This window comes from Prinia subflava, chromosome 5, assembly GCF_021018805.1.
Source record: "Prinia subflava isolate CZ2003 ecotype Zambia chromosome 5, Cam_Psub_1.2, whole genome shotgun sequence".
Classification (NCBI taxonomy): domain Eukaryota; kingdom Metazoa; phylum Chordata; class Aves; order Passeriformes; family Cisticolidae; genus Prinia; species Prinia subflava.
Genome location: NC_086251.1, coordinates 57813065 through 57829766, shown reverse-complemented (window position 1 = coordinate 57829766; position 16702 = coordinate 57813065). Strand labels below are relative to the sequence as shown.

The window sequence follows — 16702 nt, the reverse complement described above, 5'->3', positions numbered from 1 at the left end:
TCAGGACCCAGTGTGGCTGAGGACACCTGGGTGATACCCTGGACTGGGATGAAGGGGATGCCCTGACAGTGGCACACCTCAGGCTGTGCCTGAATCTCTCTAGACCACGGTTTGTGATGTGCCTAACTGATGAAATAGGTAAATAGCTGTCCAAAAGCCCCTCAGTGCTTTGCCAGGGGTCACTCTGTAAATCTGTGCCAGAAACAGTAGGAAAAAAAATACCAACAAAACCATGTTGTTTGTTGTATTTATTTATTTATTTATTTATTTATTTATTTATTTATTTATGTAACTTTGGCTCTACCAACTATCAAATTAGTCTGTATCCCATTTAATATCTGAGTCTCTCAGCTCTGGCTACTGGAGGAGACTCCTGATTTAGGTGGGGCCACCATGGTCAAGGATTTTCCTTGTGTCTGGGTGCCCGGCAGCCCAGCCTGTCCAGTGTCCAGACGTCCTTGTCCCCTGAGGGTAAGAAGGTGCTGTTGTGCTGCAGTGTTTCATTAGCTCAATTTACCTGGGAGCTGTTCAGGCATTGTTAGGGGGGAGCCCAGGGTTCCCTCTGGCTCCAAAGACACGAAGAGGATCAGCAGCATCACCCTGCTGCATGCTGAGCAGATCAGTCCTCATCTCACTGGAGGGGGCAACACCTCCCAAATAGCCAAGGGCAGAACTGGATCTTCAGCATTAGGTGAGCTAGCAGGAAGCAGAGCTCATCTTCTAGTGATGCTTTAGTAGGGGAATACTTGCACTTGCAATTTATACACCTCTGGTTTAGGTTTTTCCAGACCATACCCAGCAGAAAATAATGAGTTTCCTGCTCTATAGTGCCAGCTGTTTTTGTTTCCTGGAGAGCTTCAGCAGCAATGATTCTGTTTGTTTTCCAGAATGAAATGCTGAATCAAAACAGAGCTTTGAGCAAAGAGATCCTGACGTTGTTTGGCCAGGGTGACCTCAAGCTTGGCAGAGGCAAGAGAGGGAGGGATGAAAGCTTCTGCTGTCCCTGTCTGCTGTTTTTGGGGGGAATTTACTCGTTTGTGATGTGGGATAAATTGCATGCCATCAGCACGGCTCGGGGTGCTGTGGACACCACCTGCACTGAACCACCTCAGTGGCTGCTTCTCCTGGCACTGCTGGTGGCTGCAGATGAGGGAATGAGGCAGATTCATAATTGAGGGTAAATCTGTCTGTCTGAAAAGGATGCTCTTGGGCTTCCCTGGGGCTGCCTTGAGTGGGGCCAGTTCTGCACCAGCTGTCTGGACTGGGAAATTGGAGCAGGGCTGGTTTTTGGGGCCACAGAATTCTCTCTGAGTGAGCTCAGCCCTGCCCTGGGTGCTGCAGTGAGGCAGGAGGGGGAACCCTGGCAGTGCTGCAGAGGAGGGAGGAAGGCAGGAGCAGGTGTCCTGCTCTCCCTGCCCCATCTGCTGAGACAAGGGGCAAGGGCAGTGAATGGTGGAAACACTGGGAAAAGTTGCCTGGAGAAGAAATAAGGGTCTGGAAGAGGGACAGAGATAAGGAATATAAGGAGAGATAGAAGTAGGGGAGTGGTGATGGATGGGTATGGGCAGGAGTAATCAGGAAGAAGCAGCTTAAAGAAGCCCAAAAGGTTAAAGGAGGTGGGAGGAGGAAGAGAATATGGACAGAGGGATTGTAGAGGAGCTGCAGGGACAGGGAAAGGCTGCAGCAGCAGCATAGCTGTGACAATCAAAGCCAGATTCTTGCTTGAGTCTGGAACTGTTTTTAATCCCAGAATTTCAGCTCATTTCTGCCGTCTAGCTGCCAGACTTGTTGAGCATGTGTGTCTGTCACTAGCACTGATCCCACAGTAAAGCACAGTCCTTTCCTGGCGAGTGTGTGTTCCCCTGTTAGTGCTCTCCTCTCTCCCTGGAGCTGTGTGCTCAAAACCACAGCCCTGCTGCTGAGTCAGGACCGAGGAGACTGCTGCACTTCCAGCAGATGAACCTGCTTCCAATAATAATTGTCTTTATTTATGAAATGTAGGAAATTGCCTTAAAGCCAGAAACCTTTTCATTTGAAGGCTATCACTAGAAAATCAAATTCTTAAAAGTCAGGCAATGCCGAATTTTTATGTCTAAGATGTGTCCTTCCTGCATGTTCACAGAACAGACTTTCAGATCACACTTGAAAGTCAGCAAGGATAAAGGCAGAAAAATGTTTCTTGTCCAGCCTGCCCAGCTCAGAGTTCTTAGGTGTTGAGTGAGGAATCCTTACTGAGTGATGGCTTCAGTGCTGTCCTACACCTGTTTTTACTTGCATTGACTCTGGTTCTGTATTTCACCTGTGAAAGGGAGGCAAAGTGGAAAAAACAAGCCCTTCAAGGGGAGGGTCCAGTTGCATCCGAAAGGGCTGATGACAGCTTGCACATGAAGCCATGGCAGAGGAATCCCTGTGTCCCATGGTCTGTCTGGAAGGTGTCTGTGTGGGAAGGCAGTTCTGGAAGGAAGGCAGGGTGCTGTGTGGGGGGAGAATTGCTTGAAACCTGTGTGAGGGCTGTTGTGACCATCAAACTGCGGGCTGACTTTGATCTCCTGTCATTTGAACCTAAACAAATTCCTTCCTTAAGTGTTCCTTCCCCATTGAAGGACTGGGAATAAAGATGAAGTGAGGTACAGGTTTTAGATGTCTCTCACAAGCTGTTGGAGAAAGTGGCTTTCCTCCTGCTCACCATCTCTGCGTGTTTGATAATTGAGAGGAGTGAGCTGGGAGAGCCCATGGGGAGGCAGGCTGTGCATTTACTGCTGCTGTTCTTACACCTGCTGGAAAGGGCCAGAATGAAAGGGGTGAATGAAATTGGTGGGTGTCACATTGTGGAGCTGCTGACACCAGACTGCAAAAGCCATCTGATGGTGAGCCACCATCCCTGGAAGTGTTCAAACAGCTGGACATGGCACTCAGTGCTGTGATCTTGTTGGCAATCAAAGATTGGACTCTGTGATCTTTGGAGGTCTTTTCCAACCTTTAGGAGTTCATGATCCTGAGCTGAGGCAAGCAACACCATCTCCATGTGGCAGCCAGCATTTTTAAAACTGTATTTGTTTGAGTTCTGGGTTCAGGATACCTGCTTTGGAAATCCTAGAGACATATTTCAGAAGTGGAGAAATATGTATTGCAGGGTGAAAACCACGTTTGGGAGGAGATGGGGAAGGGGGAGGGAATCAGGTCTGGCTGTGTTAGATGCTGGGAATCTGTTGGGGACAGCTGTGTCTCCTGAAGGCACTGCTCCTCACCTGCAGCCCCTGGGAAATCCCTCTGGGAAATCACAGCAATCCCCTGGCACTGGCAGGGGCAGAGCACTCGTGGTCCCTGCCATCTGCAGAAGTTTCAGGATGGATTGTGCCATCCCCAGCCCATGCACTGAGCACTCCCTCGCTGCATTGCCAGGGTGGGGGATGTGCTGATGGGAAGAGGTGCTGCCTCTTGGCAGGGCCCTTCCCAAGGAGCCGGGAATACAAGAGGCTGAATTTATTTTTCTTGACAGATGCTTTGCTGTGGCAGTGTCTTACTCAGCCCATGGTGTGTGGGAACCTGCGTGGGAGAGCGACATGGTAAACAACCTGCTTTTTAAGGCTGTTGAAATTAGAGGACTCGTTGGCAAGCTGCCACATGGAAATCTCAAAAGTTCCCGGGTCAGCTGTGTGATCAGAGCTGAGTTTGCTGCCAGACCACTTGGGCTTCACGGCTGTGGGGTGACCAGTCCACCAGGAGGATCCAGGGGGTGATTGGGGTGTTGGTCATCCTGCCCAGAGAGCCCAAGGCCAGTGCACCTCCAGGAGAAAAGCTGAGGCAACTCATGACAGCAGTCACAGGCCCCAGTGGCAGAAAAAGGGGAATGTTTAACTTGTCCTGTTGAATTAGCTTTCCCAGTTGCTTTGTTCCTGACTAAATTCCGGTTGTGCTTTGGGATACAGTTTGCTTTCTCATGGAGAGGTGCAGTGCCCTTGGTGAGGAAGGATCAAGATTTCATCCTAGGGATGGCTGCAGTGTTGAGGAATGTGGTTACTTATTTGTGGAGATGCTGCAAAACTTTGGGCCCTCTGGACACGAGATGCTGGGTATTCCCATCTCAGCTGGCTTTTTCTTCATCCTGGTTTCTTTGTGTGTTTTGTCTTTGTATTCCATAAAGAGTATTCTCCTGGTCCTCCTTCTTTTGAGGTTGATGTTAAACTTGTGTCTCTAGCAAATTGCACTGCCTGGACATAAAGGTGTGAGTTTTAATGCACTGCCTGGACATAAAGGTGTGAGTTTTAAGCAGATTTGATTGTCAGACATTGTGTGGACACTCTTGTTTCAATACCAGAGCAGCCAACTCCTGAAGCTGCCCCCGTCCCCCAAAAGGGGGATGTCCCCAGACCACCCACTTTAAAAATAGCTTTAAACTGCACTTGGTTAAAAATAGGTTTGGCTTGGATCTGGTGTTTTCCTGTGTGGGCAGGGCCTCCCCAGGAGCGTGCTGTGATCCTGGCTGTGGAACACCCACGAGCCTGTGAGCTGCTCATGGTTGTGACACGCAGGAGCCCCCAGGCAGCAGGAGCAGGAAGGGTTCAGGATCTCCAATTCTGCTTTTCTGGAGGATTTTGCACAAGTGATGGGAGCTTGTAAATGCTGTCACTCTGTGTTACTGCTGCTTCTGCTCTGTAGCCAGTGTGGTTTGAGATCTTCTAAATCAGAGGGCATGAATTAATCATGGAAAAGATCAAAGTTGCTTTGTTAGTTTTATTTTCCTGTTTTTAATGAATAATGTATTAAAATGGTTTCCTTCCCTGGTAAATCACATCTCAAACATTTTTCTCTTCAGTTTAGTAAGTGGGAAGGACTAACAGGAGGTTTTACAATTCGCTTGCCTAAGCACAAGGAAATAGTGATGATTGTAATTTTGAGGGGAGGAGGAAGAGGAATCGGTTAAGGCTCTAATGAGCCATGCAGTAAGGAGTGTTTTGGGTTTTGTTGGGATTGTTTTGCCTGTTCTTATGTCAGTCAGTGTGACAGGAGTGGGTTATGGACCTCAGGTAGGTCTGAGATGGCAGTGAGAGGGCTCTGTTGTGAGGAGGGAACAGTGGGGCTGCAGTGATTTTTAGATTCTGTGTCTGCTGGGAGACCATGTTCAGCTACAGAGGGAAGCACCTGACTGGGATATAACCAGACTAATTTATTTTGCTTTTTGAAACTGTGTCTTGCTGCGTAAGGGACAGGTATGAGGTGGCATTCTGGTCACAGTGCCAGTCTGGGGCTCTGACAGCCTCAGTTCAGTCTCTTGTCTCCCTCAAATCCCTCTTCTGATTTTTAAATAAAATCCTTTTCTCCTGGAGTCTCCTCTCGGTGCAAGCTGAGACAGTTCTTTGCTGTCGTTGCCCCAGCCTGGTCTCTCTGGCAAACAGATATATCCTGAGGTTTTGCAAATGAATGTGAAAACTTGCAGAGATGGAATGGTAAGGTTACTCACTGTAGAAATGAGTGGAAAGGCTTTTCCACTGACATTTTTCAGCCTTGTGCAACATACTGTGGTGCCTTGATTCAGAGCTGTCAACATCTGCAAGTAAATGCCTAAAACCAACTTTTCTTGGGGAAAAAAACCCCAAACTTTTCCAAGAAAAAACATGTGATAGCAAACGTGGAAAAGCTGCTGTGTGCACGACTGAAAACCTGTGTGGCAGTTTGGATTAAAACTCTATGCAAAATAACCTGCATGGTGTTCAGAACTGGTCGGGAGACTTGAAGAGGCAGCAAAATACTCGTTTTAGAGGTTCTCAAGCTGCCTTCTTCCTGCTGTCTCATGTTCCCACAGAATTTATGCAGACAGATAAAAAGCAGCTATTCCTCCCTCAGCCCCAGCTCTGGGCTGTACCCTTGGTTTTCAGCCATCTCCCCTCCTGAAAGTGAGGATGCTCCCAGAAGTCACACACTGGTCACTCCAGCTCTGCAGAGCTGTCCTGCTCTCCCTGGTGCTGCTACAGCCAAGTCCAAGAGGCTGAAGAAAACTGAACCCCCCAAAGTCTTACCTACTGGTACCACCACAGCTTTGGCATCAATTTGTGTAATTCTAGAAATAAGCCTGTGGTGGGTGTTGTAGCAATAGCAGAGCACTGTCGTGCTCACCAATATTGCTGTGTGAACCTCATTGATCCTGTTCTCACTGCTGCCACACTGAAACATCACCCTTCAGCTTCAGTCCTCAAATGCTGTTAATCACTGAGAGCTGAGATGAATTGGTGTCCTAGATCTGGCAAGAAAACAAGGAAGGTGGATCTGCCTTGCTTCAGTACTTGGATGAGAAACAGAGGCCTTGCCTCAAGTGCACAGTTCTGTGTGATTTGATGCAGGGATGATTACATGTTTGCATTTCCAAGAGTGCTGATAGTGCTGTTTCACACTCCTGAGTGGGGAAAACATTGTTTGGATTCAGAGCATCATTGTTCCTTCTTACTCTTTCAGACAATCTTGACAGGTTGGCATCTTAAAAGATGAGCTGCCCATTAACGTGGCTTTTCTGTGAAGTCCTGGAAGACAGCACAGTGCTGCCAGTCCTAGCTGGGTCTTTCTCTGATCTTCACACAAAACTTTACCCAGTTCCAGAGGGCAGAACAGCATCTGGATCAAACATAAGTCCCAGCCTGTGTTTGATGTGCCACATGTTTGGTTTGCAAGGAGCCTCTCCTGGGGTTGGAACCAGAGTGCACAGACTGGCAAAAGCAACAGAAGGATCAGCTTCTGCTGGGAGAGAAACCCCATGTGGATAATATGTTTTTTCTGGAGGTGGCTGCTTTCCACCTGGCTGATTTGTGCATCCAACTTAACTTCTGAGGGGAACTGAAGAAAAGATTTGTAGTAAAAAAGACTAGGCTTTCACCCTGCAGCACTAATATTAGGGAAACAGAATAAGATGTTTGAATCCTTTTCCCTTTTCAGGGTGAGGATGTCAGCTTCTTCAATGGTGTGTTTGTGTTTATAACATTTTAATTAGCAAGGCTTCCTATAATTTTGATCATCCACAGGATTATGGTGATAAAACTCCTGCTTAAAAATGCATAGCTTAGTAAGGGATTTTTGTCATAACTTACATGTTTTCCAGCCAGGGAAATAAACATCTTGGTTTAGCCTCAGTTTACATTCAGTAGATGTGAGGAAGCCCACTGTTAGGTAAATATTGAGAGAACACCTACATACTGATGGCTCGAGGGTATGGGGGGTGAATGCATTTACTTGATCTGATTTATGTGTTCTTTTCCTGAAACACCCACTACTACTCACTGTTAGGGCATGGGCTAGATGAGCATTTAGCATGATCTGAGATTGTTGTTCAGTGCTGCTGTGCTTGCAAGAGGTGAGGTGGTCTCTCAATCCACTGTGTTGCTTTTTACAGTCCAGTAAGGTCAGTGGCAGTGTCTCAGGTCAAGGGGAGCTTGCTTGCAGTGCTCCTTGGAGAGGATGATGTGTATACTGCTCCTGGTACTGATAAAAAAAAAAAGCCTTAATTAAGTTTTTACCTAGTAACACTGTTGATTTAAGGCTTTTTACATTGCTTTTTTGAATATCTTTATTTCTTCCAAATTAAAATGCTGCTGGTGCATATGGGAGTGTAGCACTAGGAACTGTGATGTGTGAGGAGGTGCCTGGCTGGCCTTTGCTGTGCTGGGGTTGCAGCAGTGGTCGATAGCACCACGGTGAGATTGATTTCCAATAGATGAGACCTGAAGAGCTTTAACTACTCCAGTCAAATAGTCCCAAACACACCACTGCATCCTGCAGCCCTTCCTCTTGTTTTCCTGCTGTAGTTATGCCACCACTGTAAGGATTTGCCTGATGTAACCCCCTGGACTATAAACTGGGGTAGGGGGGAAGGGAGGGGTCTCTGGCCAGGAAGAGCAGGATCAGGTAAGCTCAGGAGGCAGGGGGGTGATGGTAGAGGCTGCTGAGTGGGTGAGGATGTGCTGGTGCTTGCACGTGTCCTCAGATGACTTGGTGGGTTATTTATTCTCCTCTCCCGCTGCATGTATAATTTCCACTGCCATAAACACGTGTTCAGTGTGAGTGCAGAGGAGGAAAGGGGAAGAGGCTTTTTAGTGTTGGACTTTGTAGTTAAGTTTTGCACATAGGCAAGCACAGTAAATACCCCATAATTACAGATATCCAAGTTTAACCACGGATGTGGAAGCTCCCCTCACTGAGCAGTTACTTGTCTGCTCTTAAAGCAGTATTTGGACATTTGAACCGTTCATGGTGGTTGTTGCTTTACCAGAGATTAGAGACTTTTAGAAGTCTGGGTCTCTTTAACAGTCTAGAATGGCTTTGTTTTGTAAAAGTCTCTGTGTCCAGAAGGAAAATATATATCCTGTAGGAAACTGGCCAGAATGCAAAACATGAGCTGGGAAAATGTTTTTGATGGCTTTGCATCCTCTGACACCAAAGACAAGAGGCATGAGGGGCTGCTGAATTGGCCATGCATGTCATTCATGGTTTGAGTTGGAAGGGACCTTAAAGATCACCTCATTCCAACCCTTTTCTATGGGCAGGGACACCTTCCACTATCCCAGATTGCTGCAAAGCCCATCCAGCCTGGCTGGAACACTGCCAGGGATGGGGCAGCCACAGCTTTCCTGGGCAACCTGTGCCAGAGCCTCACCACCCTCAGAAGGAAGAATTTCTTCCTAATAACTCATCTAAATCTATTCTCTTTCAGTTTGGATCTGTTCCCCCTGGCCTATCACTGCATGTCCTTGCAAGCAGTCCATCTTCTGATTTCTGGTAGGCTCCCTTCAGGTACTGAAAGGCTGCCATGAGGTCACCCCAGAGCCTTCTCTTCTCCAGGCTGAGCAATCCCAAATCTCTCAGCCTTTCCATTAGCAGGGTTCAGTGCTGTGCTGATGGATGATTTCTGCTCACAGCCTCTCACCCAGTGGCACTGGGACATGTTGAACAGATGTCATGGGTGTGAGCTGAGGAACTGCCGTCCTGGTGGTTGGGAGGAAGGAGGTGGAAGGAGGTTTTGGTAGCCATATGTTTCACCATTTCAAAATCACTTGCAGCTTGTTGGAGGGCTGAACTTGCCAGCTCCATTGTGTGGTGTGTGGGATGCACAAGCACCCAAGCCCTGAGACAGAGGGATTTATTCTGTGGGATGTGGTTGTATATGTAGATCCATTAAATCATAGGATGGATGGTCTCCTGCAGCTACAACTGTGCTCAAGGTATGGCTGAGGTTGTGCTAGGCTCTCCCTCTTCTTTTTAAGCCAACACCAGGAAATGGGAAGAATAGTGCTCAAAAGAGTTGATGGCATGGGGAAATTCATCCAGGCCTTCCTGAAGCCTGCTTAGTAACACTCAGAATTGTTATATTGTAAATTGAGGTGAGTACCAGCATAGGTCAGGATCACCTGAAAGATGTATCTGCAGTATCAGCAGAACATTAGCAAGGCGTGACAGCCAAGTAATAGGAGCAAGCATGAAATCTGAGGAGGGTTTTAACTTTTAGTAAAGAAGAAACCCCAACCTGTGGCATGTGCATTAATGACAAGCAGGTCTGCAAGATGGAACTGTTGTGCTGTGGGATTTTGGTGTCTGGGGAATGGGGGATGGAAGCCAAGTACAGCTGTAGGGAGGAGGCTTCAGGTTGGCCCTGGATGTGATCCACCGGTGCAGGCAGCACAGAGACTCCTCTGTTGCCCAGGAAAAAGCAAGTTCCTGCGATATTTTGGGTTTTGTGAACTGTTTCAAAATTGCAGTCTGAAGCTGGGCAAACCACAGGGATGCACAGCAGTGTCCCGTGGGTGGTTTTGCAGGCTGTCACCAAGTGTCCCCTATTCCTCGTGCCCAGGATTGGTTTCCTCTTGCCATGTGTGGTCTGCACTGCATGGGAGAACACCAGGGGATTGATTACCCTATGCTGGTTCTTGATGGAACTATAACAAAACCAGAAACTGCAGGAGCTAAGTTGGGAACATATTCTTTTAAACTCTGCTAAATGGTGGCTTAAGGGCATCAGCTGTTGGGCTTCTAATGGAGCAGCTGGCATGGAGCAAGCTGGTAACTGGATTGCTTCTTTAGGGGATTTACTTGGGTGCTCACCACGCACTCAAGCCCTGTGCTTCCCTTTCTGTGCCTCAGAAGTTCTACACATGCTGAACACCAATAGAGGACACTTTGCCAGTTGAGGTGTTCGGCCTTGATCCAGGAAAAACACTTACATGTTTGCCTAAACCTAGATCAAAGTGATGTTCTCTTGAATTTGATGTTGGGCACATTCTGTAATACTTTAAGGAATTTATTTTTTTTTATTCTCACATGAAGTTGCACGAGGCTCAGGCTCAGCAAAGCGACTGTCTCCTGATCTTCCTTTTAGAGGACCTTTTGGTTGACCTCCAGAGGTTCTTCTCAGGCTTGTTTCCTATGGTAGATAACAAGGCATCTGAACTTGTGCAGTGATGGTTTGAAAGGAATATTAAGGTTCTGTACAAGTCAGATCTCACGTCTGGAGACGAAAATGACATCTCGTCATGGGAAAGAGGGGAATTGTCCCCCAGCTGCAGAGTGCCTCCATCTTCTGTCATGTGTTCCTGGTTGCCCCTGGCAGAGGCAGGATGCTGAATAGATGGACCAGTGCTCTAATTCAGGCTGGTAATTCCTGACTCCTCTTGACCTCAGTGGGAATTGAGCACATGTTTAAGCACTTCCCTACAAAGGCAGGCTCTTCTGCCCAGCTGCTTGGAGCTCTGCACTGAAGGAAGCAGGTTTCTGTTAAATGCTTGGATCAGCCTGACCACATCCTTTTGGGAAAATCCTAATTTATAGCATGCACTTCCATTTAAAAAATAAATGCAAGCTGTCCTAAAGTCAGACCATGTTCTGTGTCACAGTAATGCCATTGGGTAGGAGGTTTCCATCAGTGCCTGTGGAAGGGTCTAATGATTTTACATTTGTTAATTTTGTTTTTTAAATTTAGTGTAGTGGTTTGAGTGTTTTTTACAATTATTTTTTTTTCTGCTGTGAGATAGGATTAGGAGAAAAGTAAAGGAGGTTTAAACTTAAAAGGTGTAAATATAGGTTTATTAATACATACTAAAAGAAGAAAATGAGATTTAAAATGAAACTTTCAAAATACTTTTTTTCTTTATAAATTGTTTACTTTTTTATTAATAATATTAGGAGATAAAACGTGGAATTTTTAGTCAGTTTACTACTATAAAATAGTTTTTTATTCGTTTATTTGGAAAGAGAAGTCTTTTATAGTTTGCTATGGTTTTTTTTCATTGACAACACAGAACAGCGTCTTTTAATTTTATTTCTTTCTTTTTGTTTAAACTTCTTATGGGATTATAGCTTCTTACAAGGTGAACCCCTAACCTTTCTAAATGGCTGTATTGCTACCACAAAGGGGCACGTACACGAATGGCTGGGAGAACTCAGCAGAAAACCCCAGAGCTTTATGTCTGGCTTTGCTTCTAAACCTGTGGCAAGAGTACCAGAGAGAAATAAATACATCCTGTGGCTCTCGGCCCCTTGAAGTGGCTGGGCTCAGCACTGACAGGATGGTTTCCCTTATCTCCTCTCCCACAAAGAGCACTGGGAAATCTGACTGTGATGTGGGATCCCTACATTTCAGGCCTTGATCAGGTTGACAGCTTTTCCTCTATTTCCACCGCCCCCGTCCCCCAGTGGTTAATCAGCAAAGCCAGCTGAAAGCAGGGAATTGCTCTGCCCCCTCTTTGAGGGAAGATAAGTGGGAGGGTGACAGCTGTGTTAGGTCCTGCTGCTCTGGGAGTTTGCAGACACGTCCCTTCCTGTGGAATTACGTCCATGCAGGAGCTGGCTTTGGTCTTGCATCCAGTCCACGCTCAAAACAAGAGTCCTGAACACAGAACATTGTCACACAGTCACTTCTGGCAGACTCTGGTGTGTTGTTTCCCCCACAAAATGTTATAACTTTTCAAATTAACTAACTTCAAATCTGCAAATTTCATTTCTTTCTTCTGAGGCAAGTGTGCCCCAGATGAGGCTTTGATCTGGGAAGCTCAGCTGAGCCTGACCAGGTCTGTGTGAGGATCCCAGAGTCCAACCAGCTGGGATTTACAATTTGGACAGCTGCTGCCTAAGTGGGAATGGCTCTCTTGATCTAGAGCTCAGTTCATGCCTTTTGAGAGACACTTGTCTTGTGTAAATGGAGCTTTGCTAGGAGATTGTTATGTGGCTGAACTAAACTCAATAAAATGATTAAATTATATTGATAGATAATTAAATTGTGATACTAAATTGCACCAGAGGAGTTTGGACTGGGCATTAGGAAGCATTTCTTTAATGAGAGGTGGTTCAGACATGGGAAAAGGCTTCCTAGACAGGTGGTCAGTGCCCAAAGCCTGTCATATTTAAGAAGTGTTTGAACAATGTTCTTAAAATACATCAACTTCTGGTCCATTCTGACATGGTCAGACAGTTGGACTAGATGATTATTGTAGGTCCCTTTCAACTGAAATAGTCTACTCTGTTCTAAAATTAAATTATATTTGGGAACAGTTCAGATTTAATGCCAGCAGTTCCTGGATCCCTGCTTTCCAGAACTATCAAATATTACCTAACCTTTGGAAAATGAACCCTTTAGAGAAAGCTGAATGTGGCACATGTCAAACAACTAGCCATCATTGAAAAGGTAGCCTCTGTATTTTTTAACCAACACATATTGGAAGAGTAAAAATGCTGCAAATAGTGATGAAGAAATGTAGGATGAGAATGCCAAGGGTGGATGAACATTGTTCTCAAAGAAAGGGTCTGCCTTCACTCAGCAAGTGTGGTGGTGGTCACTTGGTTATGTGTAGTCATGTTTGCAGGAATTATTGCCCAAAAAGCTATGAGTTATAACAACTCATTAGCCTTGAGCTACTGGTGTATTTACAGCTTGTGAATTAATAGCTTAGTGGCATGTCTCAACATGGGAGAGGAGCGAGGGGAAGGAAAAAGGCAGATATTTCTAGATGAAAAATACAATTTTGAGCTAACTTAATTGCAATTATGTTCTGTACCTGTCCCAGATGTCATCCTCGTTCTAGACCACAGTACCTTGACTTCTAAACCAGGGATGTAATTGTGGCTTTTGAAAGCATTTTAACATAGAATCATAGAATGGTTTGTATTGGAAGGGACCTTAAAGATTGTCTAATTCCAACCTCCTGCCATGGGCTGGAATACCTTCCACTAGGTCAGGTTTCTCCAAGCCCCATCCAGACTGGCCTGGAACAGTGCCAGGGATGAGGCAGCCACAGCTTCTCTGGGCATCCTGTGCCAGTGCCCCACAGTCATTAATTTCTTCAAAACATCCAATCTAAACCTGCTGTCTTTCAGTGTGAAGCCATTCCCCCTTGTCCTATTACTCCATGCCCTTGTCAAAAGTCCCTCTCCAGCTCTCTTGTAGCCCCCTTCAGGCACTGGAAGGAGCCCTAGGGTCTCTCTAGAGCTGTCTCTTCTCCAGGCTGAGCAGTCCCAGCTCCTCCAGCCTGTCTCTACAGCAGAGGGGCTCCAGCCCCAGCATCATCTCCATGGCCACCTCTGGGCTTGCCTCAGCAGGCCCTCATCCTCCTTGGGCTGAGGGCCCAAACAGCGCTGTAGCAAAACCAGAAGCACTAACTGTGTGTGATGATTCTAATGTTTTGCTGTCCTTTTTCCTCCTCCTCCCCCTGCGCAGGGACTCTGCAGAGGGACAGGATCTTCAAGCACCTCACTCGGAAGCGGCAGCGGGCGATGCGGAGGCGGGTGCACCAGGTGAACGGGCACAAGTTCATGGCCACCTACCTGCGACAGCCCACCTACTGCTCCCACTGCAGGGAGTTCATCTGGTGAGAACAGCTCAGACAGCCTGGCACACAGCTCCCCAGGCCTTGGTGTTCACAGTCCTGAGTGCCACTTAGGACTTCACCCAGGGCCTCCGAAGTGATGGCCCTTGGCAGGGTACATTTTATGCTGCAAACTGGAGTCTGCTGCAGACAGGCCAGAGGTGACGTGTATCTTGGATGCTGGAAGCAAACTGGGTTGGTGTGGGGATGTGGCAGTGTCCCTGCCTTGTAGCCACAGATGTTATTTCAAGGGAAAAAAGGTAATGGAGCAACCTGAAGAAAGATCCCACTCACTGGAGTGGAGTGTGGAGATTACACTGAGAAAAAAACCCAGTTGCTTGAAAGTGAAGAGAAAATTCCTGAGAACAGAAAAGCCATCAGAGAGGTGTGAGGTGATGCACGTGGAGGAGTAGGCAGAGCAAGGAGAAAAACGTAGATATGTCTCAAAAGAACATGGAGTGGGAGAGATAATAACAGGGTGTGGGCTGCTGGGATCAGTCTAATATGTGTGGTGTGTGTTGTAATGGAGTGAGGTATTTGGGAAATGGGAGTGAGGGGGAATATGGGGAATACAGGCATGTTGACAGCCTGCCCTGTGAGCCATGCCTGCTCCGTGCTTCCCTGTGCTCTCACACCCCTGTGCTGGATTGCACCACCTCTGCTGGGCAGCTCTGCCTTGGGATCTGATAATTTGGGATCCTCCTGCATTTTGGCTCTGCCTTCAGTAAACAATCTGCAAGACGACCGTCTTTCTGCCATTAAATTGTGTCTGTGTTTTCTCTTGGCCAGGGGCGTGTTTGGGAAGCAGGGATACCAGTGCCAAGGTAAGGTGCCCTGCTCCTGCATGCTGTGTGTGTGGGATGTGCTGCTTTGGGAGTACTCTGGGACATCCTGCAGCTGTGAGCTGCTCTGGAGTCACCACTCCTCTTCCTCCCCAGGCAGCCAGACTTGTGCTTCTGAGCCCCTGTCAGATTTGTGACATTCCTGCAAGCTCCTGCGTGTCCGGTTGCTTTTTCATCCTGTGCAGTTCCACTCAGTTGCTGGCTACATGCAACAACACCCAGCTAGGCATGAGGCACCCAGGGTCCCTTCAGGACAGTGCTCAGCTCGTATTGGGACACAGAGTACCCTGCTGGAATGGCCACTCTCCCTTCTCTGCCTATGAGCTTCAGCGGAGTAAAATTTGGGAGTTTGTGACTTTGTGGGCTGGCACAGCACTTCTTCCTGAATGCATGGTTTGGCTGGTTGGCTGTGGAGATGTATGTGGTGCTTGTTTGCATTTAATTATCATTCTGCCTTTCCCTTTATTTTGCCTTTCCCTTTTTCCCAGAACTGCCTGCTTCATGGTCATTCAGTACAGCCTAACACAGCCTGTTCCTGTGCAGTATAACAGGGCACTGATGTCCTGTGAAAGGAAGCTGCATGTAAACAAAATGGACATTGCTGTGTGAAACACTCCTCACTGGATAATTATTTCAACAGCATTTTTTTAGTAGTTTGAGAATCTACAATGTTGTTTCTGTGTCCATCACCCATATTTGATACAGGCAACTGTTTTCTAGGCTGTGTGAATGATCCAGTGCAGAATTTTTGTTGCACTAGGTTGAAGAAACATCTCCAGATCTGTTGTGAATTCCAAACCACCAATTACTTTTTGCACATTTACTGAGTGCTGATGATGCAGCTAAGCCATAAGGAGCCCAGCTGGTGGACTGATGTGTTCTGAGTCTTCCAAGGGCTCTTTTAAGTGTGCTTCTTTTATTTCCTAGTGTGCACCTGTGTTGTACACAAGCGCTGCCATCACCTCATTGTCACAGCTTGCACGTGCCAAAACAATACTAACAAGAACGATCTCAAGGTAAAATCAAGTTGGTTATTTTCTGTCATCATACTTTGTCTGGGTTGCTGGGGTTGTCCTATAAGAGAATTTACTTTATGTTATCTTTATTAATGGGTTTAAAAGTGGGAAAGAGTGACAGGGACCTAAAAGCCATGCAACACCATCCAGTTGTTTTTCTGTTCATGCCATTAACTGTTTGGACTAGCACATGGTTTAGGAAGTCAGGATATCTTCACTGGAAGATATCAACAAGGAGCAAATCCACTGGTTTCCTTGGTAATTTTCTTGCATGATTAACTGTGGTGCAATAAAAATTTGGTGTCCTGTTCTTAATGTGGATGTCTCTGCCCAACCACGGGTCTTTGTTTTGTCTCTTTTTTCTTTTCTGATTGCCTGAAGGGCTCATTTCGTTGTTGCTCCACACCTTTGCTCTGTGAAATAAGTTGTAATAAAGAACCCTTGCATAACTTGTGTTTCTGAAGGTTTTCCTTTTCGCTGGTTTTGGCTGTGTTTGATGGGAGTGACATCCCCGCCTAACACTGCCCCGTGCATTGCATGTCTCATTACTGGAAAATGGTTCAATAACTGTTGGAGGAAAAATCAAATCAAATCTCTTTATTCTCGAGGCAGCTCTGTGTTTTGTGCCATGTATTTGCCTTTGTTTATTATTTCTTGCCTCCAAACCGCTGAGCTGAGCTCCTTAAAATGACCCCTTGATAAGCCAGATGAAAATGAGTTAGGAAGCTTAAGGGTGAAGTGAAAGTTAAATAGTCAATATCCTCACCCCTCTCACAATTATGAAGCTTTTATAACACATTTATACTACTGTAAAAGAAGCCAAAAGTGAGGAGGCATCACTCACCTTAAGCTACTTATTCCAGTCACACCCCTGATTTTTTTTTAATGGAGTTGTGGGCTCCGCCTCAGCTTTCCAGGATCTGCATGTTGAGAAACAAAGTCAAAAGTGATGAATATGCTAAATAGGGACTGGTTTCTTCAGCCATGGAAACATTTTTTTAAAGGTGTCCTT

The 16702-nt window shown here is 46.4% G+C and overlaps 1 protein-coding gene across 1 annotated transcript in view; it reads left to right on the top strand.

Moving 5' to 3' along the window:
• PRKCH (protein kinase C eta) overlaps nt 1-16702 on the top strand; it is a 113243-nt gene that overhangs the window by 32625 nt on the left and 63916 nt on the right. Inside the window, exons 3-5 of the mRNA XM_063399560.1 lie at nt 13685-13835; nt 14622-14656; nt 15602-15690. Coding sequence (XP_063255630.1) covers nt 13685-13835; nt 14622-14656; nt 15602-15690 — 275 coding nt within the window. The remainder of the gene's footprint in view (nt 1-13684; nt 13836-14621; nt 14657-15601; nt 15691-16702) is intronic.